Source organism: Alternaria burnsii, assembly GCF_013036055.1.
Source record: "Alternaria burnsii strain CBS107.38 chromosome Unknown 750, whole genome shotgun sequence".
NCBI classification, from domain to species: Eukaryota; Fungi; Ascomycota; class Dothideomycetes; order Pleosporales; family Pleosporaceae; genus Alternaria; species Alternaria burnsii.
In genome coordinates this window covers 2,298,584-2,317,050 of record NW_024066108.1, presented here as the reverse complement: position 1 = coordinate 2,317,050, position 18,467 = coordinate 2,298,584, and the positions used below count along the sequence as shown (strand labels likewise).

The window sequence follows — 18,467 nt, the reverse complement described above, 5'->3', positions numbered from 1 at the left end:
TTCCTTCTATGATCGCGACCACCCACTGTCCCCAACCACATCATGCCTCCTCAGTTAAGACAGCGCACATCGCGCATCAAACCTGAATCTTATGCTCTTGCCTCAAACCCCTCTGCAAGTCAAACTCGCATCCTCATGTCTGAACATACAGAAAATCTAATAAACTGCACGCCTCCAATCTACACCATCGATCTCTCACTACCACCACGTGAGCGTTATGTGTTGGTTGCCACTGACTACGCCCATACTCTGCGTCAAATGCCAGTCCTCTACGACGAAGCAGTAGAGCATTTGAAGCTGCCTATCGGGTTCTTCCACTTCCTAGGCCGTATGCTCTTGCGTCGTCTTCATAGCGACGAACAGACCGAGGAGCTTAGAGGAATCAGTCAGGCATGTGGGATTCCCATGTATCTACTCGTCGCTTACAACGTCTTCCTGGACCTTCTCATGGGCTGCACAAGCGGTGGCGTCATGGTCAAAGAGCCTAGAGTCGAGCCAACGATGATGCATTTTCGAACGTTGGATTGGTCCATGCCTCTTTTGCGGCAGATCATCGTACAGTTTGAGTACGTTAGCAGAACAGGTGGCGACGTGATAGCAAGGACTGTGGGCTATGTGGGGTTTGTGGGTGTACTTACAGGCGTAAGGAATGGACTGAGCATGTCACTCAACTTCCGCCCCTACCACAATACCCACGGACTGTCGGGGCCTAACATCAGATACTACTGGAATACTCTAATGGTGCTTCTGGGACGGAAGCCGAGTATCTCCAACCTGTTACGCGATTGTCTCCTACCTAGACTAAGCGCACCTCGAAGACGACAAAGGCTTTCCAAAAGGTCTGCCCAGGAAGAGGAAACACTGACATCCACAACTATTTCACCATACGATGCAACCGAACTATTCGACATCATCCCTCACATGCATACGTCAGTAGCATACCTGATATTCTGTACGGGGGCAGAAACAGTGGTTCTAGAGAAAGACTTTGAAAGTGCGAGAACTTTACGCTCTTCGACTTTCATCAGCACCACCAATCATGATGCGTCATTGGAGGCTACAGACAACCCACAAGCTATTCAGAATCATGCCGTTCATAATAAGGGTCGGAACCACAACTTCCTCAATGCGGGTATGCAAGAAGTGCTTGACGAAAGCATCGCGCGGAAACAGTGTCTGAAGCAGAAGTGGCTGGATTGGAGCCAGGAGCAAGATCGTAAAACGGGGCGAGGACAAACTGCAGCGAAAGGCATTAGCCCGGAGAAGCTAACCGAGTGGTTAATGCAATACCCTGTTTGCAATGAGGTTACACATTTCGTGTGTGTGATGGATCCAAAAGAGGGTGTGTTCAGATGGGTGCGGGCTTTTCAGGAGGGCGAGATAGAGTTCCTGGATGAAGCTCAGCATTGATTAGTAGACTTGCCGCCACAACCTTGTGTTTGACGTTCCCAGAGCTTCTATAACATGAAGTTTTGGAAGGACGATTGTTGGTGTTCGCGTTGGTAACAATATCTTCGAAGGCCTCGGCCCAGGAGAACTAAAGCGGGAGCTAACGTTAGTGTGCAGTTTGCCACCCTTTACTCTCGATCCTCGACAACTTACGGAACAACTTCCGATTCTCATACATCACCCTCTCCCGCGACGCATTATGCCATAGCTGAAGATGGCGATTTAGAGGTGTCCTTAGCAGAGTATCAACGAAGATGATTGACACGCCCAGATGCCGACACACAAGAGATCGAGGACTGGTTGTTGGACATGTAGGGAAGCTGGCTACAAGTGCGACGAGCTGAAACCTTTTTGTGGACGTTGCACAAGACTGAGGATAACTTGCAAAGGCTACGGGATCAAGCTGAAATGGCAAGATGACGGCGTTAGCACATTGACAAAACCACCACGGAAGGGTCGGAAGAAGAAGACCATTGATCAGGTCCAAGCGCCCAGCCCGACATCGATCGTCAGCTTTGCATCAACACCGATGGCGCTGTCCAGTCCTGAGTTTGTCTTCTCATCGCCTGAATCGACAAACAACATGCCTACATTGCCGCTGAACAGTCCTGGTTTGTCATACGGCTTGTCCCTAGATGATCGATGGCTCCTTAATTACTGGGTTGAGCAGCTCTCCACGTTGATATCGGTAGCACCTAGACATGGCGCTGCAACACCATTTCAGCGACACTTGACAGCTATGGCTTACGAGTCTCCGGCGCTTAGATCAACGATTCTTTCAATGGCCGCAAATCACCTCGCATTAACCTCAAATAATGCTTCGCTACACCTACAAGGCTACCGTTTCCAGCGCAACGCCATTCGCGAGCTTCAGCAGATGATTCAAGATCCAGTAGAGATAGATACTGAGCCGGCGCTAGCCACTGTTATGATGATGCAAGTATCAGCACGATTATTTGGCGACGACGATGAAGCTCACGTTGCAAATCATCTGATCGGTGCTAAAGCTATGATATCGAGACATGAAGGAGATCGCTGGCTTGCTTCGTCGAATGCCCGATTCCTCATGAGTCTCTTTTCATACCACGATATTCTCTCCTCTGTTTCGAGGGGTTCACAGCCATTGTTGGATCACAAAACGGGCTTTACCGCCGTCGAAGGAGAGCAACAGCTAGAAAGCATTGCAAATGTGCTTTTGGTGGTTGCACAGATCAGTCAGCTACAGCATGCTATAAAGATGAGAAAGGCAAAATCACCAACATGCCCGGCTTTGTCAGAAGATGAGAACACTACCGGCCGGCGGATTCAGCAAATATTACTAGCTATGGACTTCGTTGCATGTAAGCAGGAGGATACCCAAGAAAATACTGATATCAGCTCGACAGCTGAAGCCTACCGCCATGCCGCTTTCATATATTTGTACCGGACCTGGCTTGATATTGGTGCTCCCAACCCGATAAGCATGGAGCACATCAATCAGTGTCTATCACAACTACAACAAGTCGATGCACATTCACCTCTTACATCATCACACATCTGGCCGCTTTTCACCGCTGGCTGCGAGGCGATTGATAGCACTCAGAGGCATTTTGTTCGTGTTCGATTCAAAGAGCTGTATGCTGTAAAGCGCTTTCCAAGCCTGAAACGAGTCATGCGTGATATTGAGCATGTTTGGGAGGCCAAAGATATGGAACAACAGATGAAAGGTCAAGCGGGTATGGCCAAGGTTGATTGTATACAAGTCATCTTGAAAAGAAGGGGGAGAGAGGTGGAGCTTGCCTGAAGAAGGCATGTAACGGCTGTCAATTTTTATGCACGCAGGCGAGGGCCACTTACCTTCTAAGCAGCCTGCAAGGAAAGTACTAATTCAGTCGCGTTATGCGATGCCAAACTCGTACTTGACAACTATTCCATGTCCGTTTTTCAACGTGCATATCCAATCACACTCGCCTAGCCACGATGCCAGCCCCGACTCCAACTTCCAACTCCAAGGCTCTAACCGCAGAGCTCTTGGGCCACGTCCTCAGCTATGTCTTCAATATCCTTGAACGCGAGATTGAAGAGTCTGAGACTGGGTTTGGTGGCTACCTTCTCGAGTTTAATTCTATAGAAAAAATGAGATCTATCGTATTCCTTCAAAAGGGCAAGTGCGTGTGACTACAGCAGAAGCTATACATTACAGACTCTCTTCAAAGAAATGTATTCCATCACAACACACTCAGTAACTTAACGGGGAGGACGAGCTCGTTTATACACGCAGGCAAGAGTCTTGAATCTTGGTCCTTCTCTGTCCATACTTTTTACATCGATGTATCTCTTTCAGACCGATCTGCGGCCCCCAAATGAGTTCAAAATCCTTATGCGCCAGATCACGACGCAGCTCGCAAACGAGTCGAAGAAATAGACCGCTGGCCTATATTTTTATATGAGATGAATAAGACAAATCTCCTTTCAATGCTAGGATTGTACATCACGGTAGGCGCGCAACGACGACGACAACAAGACGACGTACGACTCATCTGCTCGGACGCGGAACGCGGAACGCAACTGCAGTACTCTCCTAGGTCAATTGAGAGATGTAAGCGCCTGGACGAACACGCAGTTGTAAACGCGCAAAATTGCGATTGGATACTTGCGGCTCCCGTAGCTTGTATGCTGTTATCAACACGGTGGGACAGACAGCATTGCAAAATCTCGCTTTCAAGGCTATTCGCTGAAAAACTATGGTGATTATGGTTGATGGGGCATGTACCGCTCCTATGACACCGCCTGCGCAACCGAAAAAATGCGCAGCCAGCTCTAATGGAGCACTTGGTTCCTTCTCCGCAGCGCTATATCGCAATCACCCAATAGGTAAACTCGGTTCGCATCGATACAAGACGTAAAGATGCGGATGAGATAGGTGTTTGAACTGTCTGATGGTGCGTAAGGAAACAGAAAAGAAGCAGGGCAAATTTTCGATGTTATCAGGATATTGCTTGGCGCGCTACTCTGCATATGTGTTAGCGTCAACCCCCCAGCCACCTGATGTAGATTCAGCCACCTCTAGATACGGATCCAGCAGGCTCAGGTGTTCTTTTATGGCTTGCCCCACCATTGCAACCATCGACGGTCTATAGCGAAGGAAGCGATAGAGCTTTTTACACGCAATACCTCCAGCTGCCTGACAAACATGGACACGCAACCAGCCGTACCCCCCAGGGATGCGAGCATTGAGTACATCAGCGACAACGTCTTTCAATTGACACTAACAAGAGAAAATAAGGTTGAGATCTTCGCTCACGGTCTCTCCAAGCTTGATGAGAGTGCAGAGGAAGCCGACGTGATTCTTCGAAACCTGACAGCATGGTGCCCGGATATCGCCGCTCAGTTCTCCAAACGTTCGTCAACAACAATCTTGGATACTCCGTTTCGCCTAATCTTCCCGGCTGATTCTCGAGAATCATTCGACAACGGCCTGTATGTGCGCCAATATGTAGCGATCTCTTACTGCTGGCACTCAGCAGATTATCCGTATCCAGGCTGTGAACCGTACGATTGCTGGCCATTCAGCAAACCCTTCGTAGATGCAATTTTGAGCGACAAGGACCATCCTCGCGAGGGGATATGGATTGATCAGCTCTGTATCGACCAAGAGGATAGTCTCGATAAACAGAAGTCGGTTGCTGCAATGGACATAATTTACCGATCGTGTATCCGATTGTTGGTTCTACTGGAAGATGTAACGCTGGACAAAGCAGAAGCGCGATTTGTGAAAGATTGCACCGGTATTCTAATGCGATATAAAAGATCTTGGGTACCTGAACCGGATTCAAGGCACCTTTACGTGTCTGTATGGCGTAAGATGGAGAAAGCGCGATGGGTACGTGTATACGATAGAGATGTATCTTGGGGGTATACTGACTTTGCCCCTACGTCGTGTAGTGGGGCCGAGCCTGGTGCTTCCATGAGTTCTGTGTGAACGAACCTGAGAGTTTTATGAGGCATCACAATGTCCACAATGCGACCTTTGTCATGAATGGTCCTGATGGCTCTACTGTGAAGGCGAAATGGCTAGACCTCCAACTTATTTTGTCCATGGGTATGGACCTTCTGCACGCTGAGCAGAGCTTTGACCGGACCCACTCCAAGGCCAGCGTCATTCTCACAGGATATGGTACTAGTGGTAGAAATCCTACAACACGCAATGGAGAGGTGTCGAGGCCAAGCATCATGGCTCGCCACAATGGTGTTGCACAGAAAGGATGCCAATATTTCGAAGACCGTGTCAGTAACATCTCTGCAGAATCTCGCGTGAGACAACTACTGACTTCGTACACCGATCTTTAGGTCAGTGTTATGTTGAACATTAGTGGGCTTGCTTTGGCTTATAATGGCGATGGTTCGTCCGATAAAGAGAAGATTCTGTATGTCAGCGCACTCTTAGCTCTTGCAGCAGGAGAGGCATACCCACTCAGTATGATGGACAGCAAATCGATCAAGCTCGACGGCAACACAACGTGGTTATCGCCAAGTATTGCTACTCAGGATACCACGATTCCAAATTTTATCCTCGGAAACGTGCAGGGCATCCGACATATCTCTACGGAGTTCATCGAGCTCGACATGATCTTTCTGAGGGCGCCTTGGGGGTTGAGACAGCACGATGCACAATTGGAAACTGCTAATCAAGTTTTTCCCGAAATGATAAAAAGCACGGAGCCACTGAAGCATACTTCAGACGGAGTCCTTGTGAGGCCACCCAAAGTACAGCCAGACAGCGAATACGATAAGCGCCGACGAAGGTTCATCGCCATATGTATCGAAAATGGCCTTCAATTCACTGCTGCCCTGTGGGAGCAGCTCAAGCGTGATATCGTGCACCCCAACTACAACCAAGGCGTACACCAAGATCTTCAGCCGAACGCAGCGCTGAGTGTACCAGGTCAGAAACTTATGGAACAACTACATCGGAATGCAGATCCAAAAACAATGGAAAGGACTGCGTTCGATGTAGAAGACGCTAAACTCTTCCTGACGTGGGTAACTGATCCTCGTTCGATGTATTACATTGGCTATCTAATAGTCCGCTTGCAGTGCACGATCGATGGCCGTCATGCTCTTATGACTCACACGCTCATCAACGAACATTGGGAAGGCGCTGAGTTTGAGGAGCTCCAAGCCGCAATCCCTGTGGATCTGCTTGATGCGAGCTGTATACCGCTGAGGATATGGATATTGCAACCATTGGAGATCAAGGAAGACAAGGTAGTGAGCTGGAGAATCGTTGCTAAGGCGCTACTGCTTGGTGAACCTGATCTAATGGAGGAAGTAAGACTCAATGGAAATCGAGACGACGCAGTTGTGAGATTGGAAACGGAAGTACGCGTTGGCGCCTAGAGATATCCAGGCGCTGCTGGCGCTGCTGAGTAAGGTCACAGCGCACAATGCAGGGATTGGTGTCGCTGCTTTGAAGTTCATGGACAGCATGGGAACAATTTGTAACACCATCTTTATAAGTAGTTTGCCGCAACCTATCGCAAAATAGGTTGTGCTGTTCATCGATGACTCGGTCACAACATTAGTCATACCAACTGCATTAAGTCAAACGGACGAGCATGGCTGCCCAGCTCTCGTTGCTTATTCACCAGTTTGACAGGTAAACTCGATTACTAATTCACACACACCCCCCGGAAGCGCATCAGTCGCTGGTCCGAACTGTAACATTCATCATCGTTCTGTTTGACATCGAGTTCTGTATTTGCTTCGACGGGGTTCGACTTCGTGTTGCCAGTCTTTGAGTGGCTGTTCGCTTGTCGCCGCCTTGGATTTGACGCCCCTCTCGTGCGATTGCCCTGCAGGCCGTCGGCATGATTTTCAGCTCTACTACACTCTCGCCCAGTGCTGTCTTTATTATGGCGCCAGATTTGTACGGTCCATGACATAAGGTTGTCGCCGCGCTCGTTTGTGTCCAGTATATAAATAAAAGTACAGAGTCGTCTGGAGACACACTGCCATCGCGACCCTCAATTCTCCGCCATGGATCGCTCCACCAAACCAAGTTTCAGCTTTGTGAACCTCACACATCCGGACGATCTAAAGAACGAAGAAACCCAACTTCGCATCCGACGTTTGGCTATGACTGAGGTCGGCAAAGCCAGGAGGAAACCCAAAGCGAAGAGGGCACGCAACGAGATCATCCTTGAATTTCGAAATCCATTCGAAAGTCGCGTAGACATTGATCGGTTTGGTGGCGGTCAGCTTGACCCATTCAATCCTTATCCAATCGAACTGAATGACTCCGATCGAGCGTTGCTAGCGAACGGTAGGCGCATTTCCCCGTTGTGGCCAGACTCTTTCCTGACTTGATGTAGTGTTCAGTACTGAGGACAACAATCATCCTAGTCAACTTCGCGGCTCATGGTACCCCGTTGGACTGAGCGATGCAGCTGCTTTCTACAACATGCTGTCAAATTCCCAGAACTTCTTATTCCAGAAACGCAATGGATACTATCCCTCCCAAGACGATGCCATAGCGCTAAGATATCACAACAAAGCGCTTGGTCATACCGGCCAGATGATGAATGATCCTAGCAAGCGTCTAAGTGACGAGGTCATAGGTGCCGTGGTATCTTTCATGATCCACTTTGTGGGTAATATGTATTACAACGACAGTGGCGAGGCTGACATCTCCCAGGCTCTGATGGGAAACTTCACTGGCGATGATTGGCATAAACACAGCAGCGCATTAGTCAGAATAGTGGAACTCCGTGGCGGCTACGATGCCATCGCGAAAGAGTACTTGCGGATCACAATCAGTTGGTAGGTCTGAACGGAGTACAATTGAGCTGGAATACCCACTGACATGCGAGTAGGGCAGATCTTATAGGAAACTTCTATCAAGACCACTCGCCAATTGTTCCTATGCCACCACAATGGATAGCAGACTCGAAATCTCCACCCAATTCTCCACGACCTTGTAGTGCTGTATCGCTTGCATGGAAACAAGTACTACCCATGCAGCTCGACTTTATCACAATCTTTGATGATGTAGTACAACTGATCTCCCTTGATCGAGCTTTCACCGGACAGCAGCTGATGCTAGCGATTACGAGCGGTAGTTGGATGGAGCCAACCATATACCGCCTGTTGGCTATTCGGCCTCTAAATCACGGGGATAGCAGAGAGATTATCATCGAAGAAGTGTGTAGACTTGGAACATTACTCTTTCTGGCACCACTCTGGAGAAATTTTGGTCAATCGCCAGTATGGACAGCCGCCATATCTCGCCATCTCCTACTTGTTCTCACGAAGAACATGATCGAATGGAACGACTTGAAGCCTTTTTTAATTTGGGTGCTGTACTCTGCTGCCGTTGAGACCAAAGATCTTGCAGAACGAAGCCAATTTGTGTTCATGCTTGGAATTCTGATGAGTGGTATGCAGCTACATGAGTGGGACGACATCATGTTAATTGTTAAGAGTGTATTATGGGTAGAGAAGGTCTTTGCAGGCACAGATGAGCTGATTCGCGACGAAGTTATGCAGATCGTGAACCATAATCCTATGAACATCTTGCTGGCTGAAACTACGCCACCGAGTTTCTCGGGAGACTTCGCGACTGAGACAGGTCAGGACTAGACTAAACTTGGAAAGAGGATATTCCTGTATTGCAGAAGCAAACGGCAGCACTTTGACTTTCGTACTTGGTTCCAAATTTTTATCGTTCCACTTCATGTGAACAAGCTGTGGCGGAGCATCTACGAGACACTCTAGTTGTCTACAGCACAGATTAACCTAAGACCTTGTATGTGTTATCTGCTGGTATTCAACGGCTTTTTGGCTTCTCCAACGACCAGTGCAGCACTCACTGCGCTCACTGTGCATGCTCACCGTCGTATCAGGAGAAATGACATCCTTTGTCGTGATTAATTCGATACTCGCTATCAATCTGGATCTGAAAAGCGATCTGCAGCCGGGTTATACGTCGTGACTGAAAAGCACACTGTACTTAATAAGTCCTTTTCTGCTGGCAACTTGCCCAATCTCAACATTCCGTATCCCATCACATTTCCGAAAGCAGCGAAAATGCTTCATGACTTGGTTCAAACCCTTTATCACGTCTCATCATGTGCTAATCCTTCACAAACTGTTCCTCATCTTCCTACTCCTTACTTTTCTCCTCACTCTCCGCCACGATATCTGACAGCCCGCTTCTATGACTCGTCTTCCTCTTACCCAGTGGAGAGAACGACCCTATCATATCCGTATGACTATTTTGTGCGGCGTGCAAAGAGCAGCCGAAGATCTATTTGGAATTCTAGGCACTAACTTAGGTATCGACTTAGGTACTGGAAAACTGTACCGGAATCTTGCAGAAACACGACTACCAAATACGTGAAGTCGCGAATATCTAGCTTAGCTGGAGGCACCAAATGCCTTGCACAAAAGGAGAACGTAGGTGATTAAGAACTGAACCACTTCCAAAGCTGCGGACATACCATACACGAAAAGCGTGAAGAACAGCTCATGATAATTGGCGTGGCCGCCCAGTTACCCTCTATACCTGCGCATGCCGTAGCAACTAGCGAGTAAATCCTCAATGAGGATGGAGCGCAAACGACGATTTCATCAAGTCTCTTGACATTATATTGCATTATCATTTCCTTCTGATCCTAGAGCTGCTTTTGCTTCCTGATATGATCTAAGACCTTGGTGCCCTGCCATTGTAATCCTGTCCAGGAGCGGCTGTATAGTTTGCAAAACAATCATAATCAAAGTCGATCTCAGCACTGCGTTTCTGCAAAACTTCGACTACGTTGTCGAACGAACAGAGACCGTTGGGATTAGCTGGACAGCCCGGGTATGATTCGTCGATTGGAACGACAGCGTCATTGCTGGGAACTACCGTCAGTTGCGCGTCAAACTCGAAGAGGAAGGAAGATACGTACACAATAAAGCGAATCTGCTTAGATGGTTGCATAGCTGGGCAAGAAAGCACTTGTGTAGTAAAATGCGTCGCGAATGGTACCAGTTTGCTGGCTACGAAACTGTTTTGGCCTTGATTGCCTTGAGGACTTAATGGTGGACCTTTGAACAGAGCTGTCAGGTTGAAAGCGGTGAGCGTATCGAGGACAACCACTTCATGGGTGGCGTCTGCGTAGATGGACTGGTTGAGCGGAAAGTATGTCGAGGAGTTGTCAAATGTCTCATTCAATGCTGAGTTGGGCCCAGGATATTGATGAGTGAAGCGTGCGATAAACTCGTCAAGAAAGCCTTTGCCTTGCGCTGCTGAGACAGGTGAACCAGGCCCGTTGTTGTAATAGAACGAGAGGTCAAAATAGTATTCGTAATTCAAGAAGTCTTCTTCGTTAAACAGTTTGCAGAAAGCGGAGTAGCCGAGAGCGTGTGTCTCGTATGAGCAAAGCTGAAGCATAGCGATGGCATCAGTGGAGGTAAAGTTGATGCCGCTAGCCTGCGACTGGAGACGAGCGATAGTGGCGTTGAAAGCGTTGTTCGCGAATTGTGCCGCGACACGGCTGCCGATGCTTCCTCGTGTGGCAATGTTCGAGTTGTTGCAGATTTCGTAAGGTGCACCAGAGTTGTTGACACCTTGAGTCTCGACGAGCAATTCGATGCTGACTTCGTCCATGTACTCAGGCACGCCAAAGAAGCCGGCAGCGAAGTTCTCCGCAGTCTTCACCATACGATCTTGAGACTGTGTTCGGAAGACCGGGATAGTACCAGCTTCTGTGAAGTTGTTGAGCAAATGACCATATAACTCACGGTACTCGATACCCAGTAGGAAGTTCATGCTGCGGCCAGATGGCGTGAGAAGCTCTGCGCCCAACTTGTACGTCCAATCGCTTAGGAAGGAAAGCTCCCCAGAGACAGCAAGGCCAGTCTTCGTAGCATTCGCAATTTTTTGGGCAAAGGTCGCAGGCGCTGCACCACTAGTTGGGTACCGAGCGCCATGACGGTAAAGAAGATGCATTTGCGTGATGTCGCAACCATCAGGAATCAGAGGACTAGCATCAGGAAGACCATAGTCTGCACTTCGAACAGAATACCAGGGACTCAAGTTGCCCCAGTACTTTGTGATGTCAAAGTTTGGCGACTGTGAACCACTACCATGCGGCTGAGGCTTGATGAGTGGGTACGAAGACGCATCGCCATCATTGTAGGGATATGACGGCGCTGTCTGAATGGCATTGGGCTCGGCTCCTGTTGGTGTTGCTGATGGAGATCCAGATTAGTCTGGAACAAAACATCCAGGAGGGTACGCGACTCACGTCCAGGGAAGCCGACTACAGACTCGGGTGGGAACAGTTGAGAGTTGACCTCGGCTACACAACCAAGCCATCAGCACTCCGCTTTCTGCGCAATTCCATCCAAACTTACTGCCGACAGGAGGATACACATCCGCACTGCTTGCACCCGCATTTCCAGTAGCGGATATGGTGGTCGTCGGCGCAGCTCCAGCGCTTGCAATGAGTGCAAGCAGTGCACCCTTGTGGGCGGTGTTTATCGCGAATTGCATCTTAGTGTTCTCAGCAATGCCCAAAGAAGTATACCAAGAAGACCAAGCAATGATAAGCCTTGATGCCCAGCAATGTGGGAGCGCCAGAGGCCCATTTTATATTCTCAAGGTCTCGCACCCGCGGGGAACTGCTTTAGACTTCTGCATATCGCTACCGAGGAATTACACGCGGCTCATAACAAGCGTCGCGTGGCCAATGGGATCCGGGCTTGTGAACACATGCGTCGCCCAATACTTCGGCAGCAAGGATGTCACCGCTTCGATGACAGCGCTGACGTCTACGGGACCCGGAAATCAGGGCGTCCAGGGACCAGATGTGGTAAGTATAGATTCATCTGGGAAAGCCGTGCAGCTCGTGATTGCTGGTCTGCAACGGACTACCCCCCGATCGACAAGGGTCTATCTCTGTGCCGTACACCGGCGTTCCTAGCACCTGGAAGCAATGAGCATTCCACAAGCAGACCACGTTGGCAGGTTAGGCTCTGTCGCCAATAGCCTTCAGCAGCAAAGTACCAGGGCAGAAAGAATGAGGCGCAAGCATGCGAGAAAAGGCCACTCTAATCGATTGCCGCGAACGTCAGACAATACACTCAACTCGTCACGACACGCCAGTCATTATACTTTATTCTCTCGTTGACAAGAGAAGTTGGTATCGTCATTACATATCCATAAACTATTTATACACACACGACCTTCAGGTATTCTTCCCTATTAGACCTGAGAGACCGCGAAACGCCAGTGTCAGTGCGGATGCAACGCAGAGATGCAGCAGATTAGCACTGTCTAGAATGACTGATGTGAAGACCCCAGCAATGACCCGCAACCACCATATCGTCAGTCATTAGTATGCGACCCACAAACGCCGATTTCAAACTTGCGAACCCGACCATAACTCAGAATCCAGCTCGAGAGCAGCAAGGCAAAAGGAATATGCAGAAAAAAAGAAACACTCACGCCAACGTCTGTCCAACCATAGGAGAAGGATTATGCGATAGGCCACCGAGTGCGCAGGCCTTGTGTCCATTGCCCATAAAGAATGTCAGCTAGCAACCCTTGTTGCTCCATACCAGGCTCGACATAGCCAGGTAGCTTCTTCTCATCAAAATAACCGTGGCCGTCGGCACCGAAGCCCTTCTCGCCAACTACAAATGCGCTTTGACGGCGCTTATGTGACTTTAGGTGAGGGTTGTTCTTCGCCATCACCAGCTTAGGCCCCTTCAACGGTGAGCCTGAATTGGCGATGGGTGTGTTGTTCCGCATCGGTGTTGATATCGGGGTGTGGTCGTACTCTTCCGAAGATTTACTGACGGTTGAAGTGGCCGCACTTGTAGTACTAGACCGGATACGTGTTGTGCCAGTGCCATGGACAGTTGTGCCGCCCAAACTAGTGTCACTAGTCTTGGTGTTGTGCTTCAACGGTGATTGCACAGCTGAGACTTCGATGCCGAGAGCGTACGCAAGCTTGGTGTCATTCTTGAGACGGTCGACCATGGCTTTCAATAGCATGAACTCCCCGTGGGGATCGACCTCGTCAAGATGCTGCCAGGCTTGCGCAACACGTCCAATAGCATCCCGTTGATGAGGCGATGCTGTATCGGCATGTGCCTCCTGGAAAACCGAATCTAGGACCTTGCTGTACGCTCGGCGACCGTATAGAGCATCCTTCGTGATAGGCATATGACCATCGGGAGCAGGCGGCTCGTTCTCGTTGTTCATATCCAGTGGATGATTAGATGTCGGAGGTGATGGACGGAAAGTTCGTGCTTCGGGATTTGGTTGGAAAGACTGATTGTTCTGAGCTACTGGTGGAGGATTCGAGCGGAGTGCTGCACGGCGCTCGTCCGAGGAGACACGTTTGAAATGCCGTACAGTCGAGGGCGAGTTTCCGAATGTCATGTCAACGCCTAGGGGCGACTTGTTGAAGTTGCTGACGCGACGAGCGGTGGGCGTATCGCCTGAAGGAACACGGAAAGCCGTGGCTTGAGAAGATCGTCGAGAAGACGGCCGTCGGCGTGCTGGAAGTGGTGAATCTGTAATGTCACCCAAAGGTGCTGCATTGAGATCCATTCGTTGCATCATACTCTCAACCTCTTCATTACCAGAGGAGGGTATACGGGCCAGTTTGCGACGCTGTTTCATAGTCTGCCGTGCCTGAACAGTACCCCGCTTAACAGTGTCGAAGTCCCAATCGTCGTCCTCAGCTCTAGGGGAAAGATCAACCATGGTCTCTTCGTAATACTTGGGGTGCGATGCTGCTTGCTGTTCCCTTTGGGCGTCGAACATCTGCTTGCGCTCGACCAGCTCACGCAATGCCTCCACCTTGCCCGCACGTTGGACAAATCGATGTTTGAGGAGCTCCTTGGCTGTCGCACGTCGGTCCGGGTCCTTGATGAGGCATTGGGCAATGAAGTCTTTGAAGTCTTTGCTCCACTCGTCGCCCTCTAGTCTTGGTGCTGGGTTCTTCGGGATAGTAAAGAGCACCTTCATGGGATGTGATCCAGCATGTGGTGGTGCGCCCTCTGCCAACTCCATAGCGGTGATACCGAGTGACCAGATATCGGCCCTGAAATCATAGCCAGCCTCTTGGATAACCTCTGGTGCCATCCAGAACGGTGTGCCGACAAATGTCATGCGTTGCGATTTGATGTTTGTGAGTTGTGCGGCGACACCGAAGTCAGCGAGCTTGACTTTGCCCTGGTCTGTGAGTAGTACGTTGGCGGCCTTGATGTCCCGATGGATCTTGCCGGTGGAATGTAGGTAGTCTAGTCCAAGCAGGAGTTCTCGGCAAGTGATGGCGATATGGGCTTCGCTGAAAGTTCCTGGTGCCAACTGCGACTGTTAGTTCGCGAGATCGATGTCCATCTGTGAGTCTGCATACCAAGTCTGCGGCCGATCCTCCGCCTAGGTATTCCATGACTATCCATAACTTTACGCCCTTGACAAAGCTGGTCTTGTATTCGGTGATATACGGGCTGTGGCATGTGCTCAATAGTGAAATCTCGGCCTGGATGTCGGCCAGCTCCTCGCTGCTGTCTTCGAGGTCGATGTGCTTGATAGCGACCGTCTCGCCGGTAGTACGGTCAATGGCCTTGAACACCTTTCCAAAGCTCCCACCTGGACGTGTCAGCAAAATTGAATCCAATTGGGGGCAATCCACAACGTACTGCCCAGCTCCTCCATGACTTGGTAGTTTTCGGCCATGGCGGGCGATTGTGATATCGCTAAGTGGAAGCGCAATGGCTTGGGAATTTCGGTAGGTGGTCGGCGGTCAGACGAAGATGGACGAAAGCGTGTTTCAGCGTAAGGCTACTGGGATAGAAATAAGAATTGTTCGTGGTGCTGGGCTGCTCAATGGCGTCGCCGTTGTGGTGTATATCAGAGTATCGCGCAGGGTCCAGCCCTATCATCGCCGAGGCAACGAGAATGATCATCAACAAACGCACAACCCCGCCGCCACCTGGGAATTGGCGAGATTGGTATGACGTCGCCAGGTATCAATGCTGCAGAAGAACAACAGAGACTGAGGATGGATACCCAAGATAGCTCACCAGTCTTGGGAGTCATGTCGCTCGGCTTTCAAGCCTTACAGACCAGTTTGCCGTCCCCATAGCTGGAGCATTCCAATTCCATCGCTCACCAAAGTTGCCCTGCATAAGATCCACCCTGCGGGTAACATGCAGCAGCGGATACTACAGTCATCAGTCGAATCACCAATTGGATCTATCGTCGTTGTGGTGGCGCATCACCTGCGCCTGTTCTTCCCGCCGGGGTTTACTTTTGCGGTTGCTGAGGGAAACACGAGCTAACGGCATCGTGCTACAAGGCACTCCAGGCAGTCCCAAACCTACCATCTCACTCACCGCTAGGCTCAACTGCGGAAAGTTCTAATAGCGTGAAACAGGCCGTTCGGACAACGCACTCGTACCCGTTGCGGTAATTTGGGGGGAAGGCCGTGGATGGACTTCCATGTTGACCGACTGTCAAAGCGAAGCGCACCATGTTTTCCGCTTCTGTTCCCCTCAGCAACCGCAGATTCAATGCTTAGTATGATATGACCACGAACCCGCCTTTGACCGGAACACCCAAGGCGCGTCCCCAGCTAGCTCTGAAGTTGTTGCTACATGGATCATCTTCTGAGGTGTCAACTTGCGTGGCCTGACCCCCTCATTTCCGCAACATCGCGCGTCGTCTCGGAAAATATGGGACTCAGCATCCACGAACGTGTTTGACAGCAGCAACCTGCACGTGTGGTGACAGGTGCCTTGAAGTACTTGAATGAGTAACGAGATGGCGATGGTAAAAAGACAGGGCAAACGTCAACCTCAACAGACGGATGTTCGTTCACCGTCTCCACACATTCTCTCCGTAACCAAACTAGCCGCGCAAGCAGTCCCTTGGAACATGCAGCCAGGAGATGGGTTCCTGAATTGGGTTGTTGATGGCCTGAGCACTGTGCGCGTGAGCGACCTGCTGCACAAAGACTACGGGTTCGGCTGCAGGAATCTCTAGATACTCGTTACTGCTTTGAACTGTGGCATGCTTTCTTCAATGTCTTTGGTATGAGTTCTTGCGCCACTGGCCCAACGCTCTTCAGGTCTTGGTTCTCGTGGTTTAGAGGGTCTCTACTCCTCCGATTGGTCGGCCTACCCACAGCGCTTCTAGCCCTTTATCTCGAAGTCTACGGCAGCTCTCCAGCCGCCGCCTCGCTTATTCTTCACCGACTCGCTCGCCGCGCTCGTCTCTCAACCATTCTCTGTACTCTCAAGGAGGGACAGTATACGAGCAATTCCATCTTCTACCTTGGAGGAGCAGACTCCATGGACAGAGCACAGACACCGACAACCCTGCATGACAAAGGGGCGGACCCGTCATCCCAGTCGACATTAATATCTCCCGACGCCCCCAACTCGAACACTTCTTTTCAACCCTCACCAACCAAGACGATGCCGTCGCATTCTCGGTCCAAGACGGTCGACGTCGTTGGCCAAGGCAAACGCCTATCGCTGCAGTTCCCCATCCAGCCAAGCGCAAGCATCAGTTCCCCGACCTCGTCGACACGATCGCGCCCACAATCATGGATGAATGGAGCAACGTCTGTGCATTCACCAGAGCCTGAGGATGCCACCTCCGAGACAAACATCATGGCGGTTCTTGCTGCTCAAGAGCGCTATGTGCTCGAACTGAAGGAAGAGCTGACAAAAGCCGAGGCGGATTTGAACATGCTCAAGACACATTGGACCCATCACGAAGCTAACAAGCGTCGCAACGAGGTGCGCAAGGTTGCTGCGCTGCAACCACTGGACACGTCGCTTGCCAATACTCCAGCGGGCCAATATGAGGACGATGGTTCAAACCTGTGGATGCAGAAAGAGATGGAGCGTAGAAGGGCCTTGCTGAACCCCACCAAGACGTCCCAAAGAAAGGTTTTCAGCGGTTCGCGACATCTACGAACGCTATCCCTGCTTTCCCCCGATCGTCTCCAGTCGCCGTCACTCCCCCAGTCACTCGATTTACAGGATGACCACTCTTCCGACTCTCGACCACAGCTCCCTATGAGGGCTTCCACTTCGTCAGATATCACACGACAAGTCGTCAACGCTGGTGAACATGACCGGTATGACATGGGTGGCATGCCAACGATACAGCGTGAACAGCTCATCCGCGCCGGCACACAGATGGCGGCAGACTTCAAGAAGGGGCTGTTTACATTTATGGAGGATATCCGACAAGCAACTGTGGGCGATGAGGCTGTCAACACGGCAGAAGGTAACACTGGCATGACAAGTGTCAAGAGCCTTTCAAAGTCTGGCCGGAAATCGTCCGACGGCCGCCCAACCCTTAGTCGATCCGCCAGCTCGAAGAAAAACACCCAACAGCTAGGATCCATCGGCGACGACTTCTGGAAGGAGATGGGTCTAAGCGAGCCCAAGACCACTGCGGTCAACAAGAAGACGCACGCTCTCAGGAACACAATTACCCCGCAAAAACAGATCCGCAAAGTTGCATCAGAGGAAGATTGGGACAACTGGGACACACCAAACGAGTCACTCCTCGTCGATTTGGGAGAGTCCAAGGACAGCTCAGACGAATCGGATGCGCAGACATCGCCGGTCTCTGGTCCAGGTAGCTCGCGAACAAGTACCAGCACCAGGTACCACTCGAAACGTCACGACTCCAAAGCATCATCGCTTACCTCGATTACCCAAGAAGACATGGCTCCTCGAGACCAAAAGCGCAGCTCCATCCCTTGGCCTGATATGACCAAAGTGTCGCCAAGCAACTTGAAGCGTACCGCATCGCATCTGATGAGGGAATGGGAGAAGCAACTCACGCCACCCCCGGAGTCGAGGACTGAGGACTACTCGCACGGCGATTTTATGAACTGAACGTTTGATACGGTAGTTGCTTTTAGCGATTTAGCATTATGACGCAACGCCATTAACAGCATTGTCTAATTCAGTATTGCAGAACTTGTTGAAGAGGTGGCTTGAAGTGTGGA

The 18,467-nt window shown here is 50.4% G+C and overlaps 5 protein-coding genes across 5 annotated transcripts; 4 read left to right on the top strand and 1 right to left on the bottom strand.

Moving 5' to 3' along the window:
- Positions 1-42: 42 nt before the first annotated feature.
- GT037_002205 (uncharacterized protein) lies at positions 43-3,232 on the top strand (the record flags this gene model as incomplete). Its single annotated transcript, XM_038927252.1, has 2 exons — positions 43-1,342; positions 1,839-3,232. The coding sequence occupies 2 exons, from the start codon at positions 43-45 to the stop codon at positions 3,230-3,232; spliced, it is 2,694 nt and encodes an 897-aa protein (XP_038790544.1).
- A 1,389-nt stretch (positions 3,233-4,621) lies between these two features.
- On the top strand, positions 4,622-6,828 carry GT037_002204 (uncharacterized protein; the record flags this gene model as incomplete). Its single annotated transcript, XM_038927251.1, has 3 exons — positions 4,622-5,311; positions 5,374-5,715; positions 5,779-6,828. The coding sequence occupies 3 exons, from the start codon at positions 4,622-4,624 to the stop codon at positions 6,826-6,828; spliced, it is 2,082 nt and encodes a 693-aa protein (XP_038790543.1).
- A 639-nt stretch (positions 6,829-7,467) lies between these two features.
- Positions 7,468-9,069, top strand: GT037_002203 (uncharacterized protein; the record flags this gene model as incomplete). Its single annotated transcript, XM_038927250.1, has 4 exons — positions 7,468-7,753; positions 7,803-8,077; positions 8,126-8,250; positions 8,304-9,069. 4 exons carry the CDS (start codon positions 7,468-7,470, stop codon positions 9,067-9,069), a joined length of 1,452 nt encoding a protein of 483 aa, XP_038790542.1.
- Positions 9,070-10,132: 1,063 nt separating this feature from the next.
- On the bottom strand, positions 10,133-15,169 carry GT037_002202 (pkinase-domain-containing protein; the record flags this gene model as incomplete). The annotated part of the gene is made up of 7 exons (XM_038927249.1): positions 10,133-11,664; positions 11,721-11,774; positions 11,830-11,968; positions 12,385-12,401; positions 13,036-14,797; positions 14,847-15,082; positions 15,133-15,169. The coding sequence occupies 7 exons, from the start codon at positions 15,167-15,169 to the stop codon at positions 10,133-10,135; spliced, it is 3,777 nt and encodes a 1,258-aa protein (XP_038790541.1).
- Positions 15,170-16,527: 1,358 nt separating this feature from the next.
- On the top strand, positions 16,528-18,354 carry GT037_002201 (uncharacterized protein; the record flags this gene model as incomplete). The annotated part of the gene is made up of 1 exon (XM_038927248.1): positions 16,528-18,354. The coding sequence occupies one exon, from the start codon at positions 16,528-16,530 to the stop codon at positions 18,352-18,354; it is 1,827 nt and encodes a 608-aa protein (XP_038790540.1).
- Between the last annotated feature and the right edge of the window lie 113 nt (positions 18,355-18,467).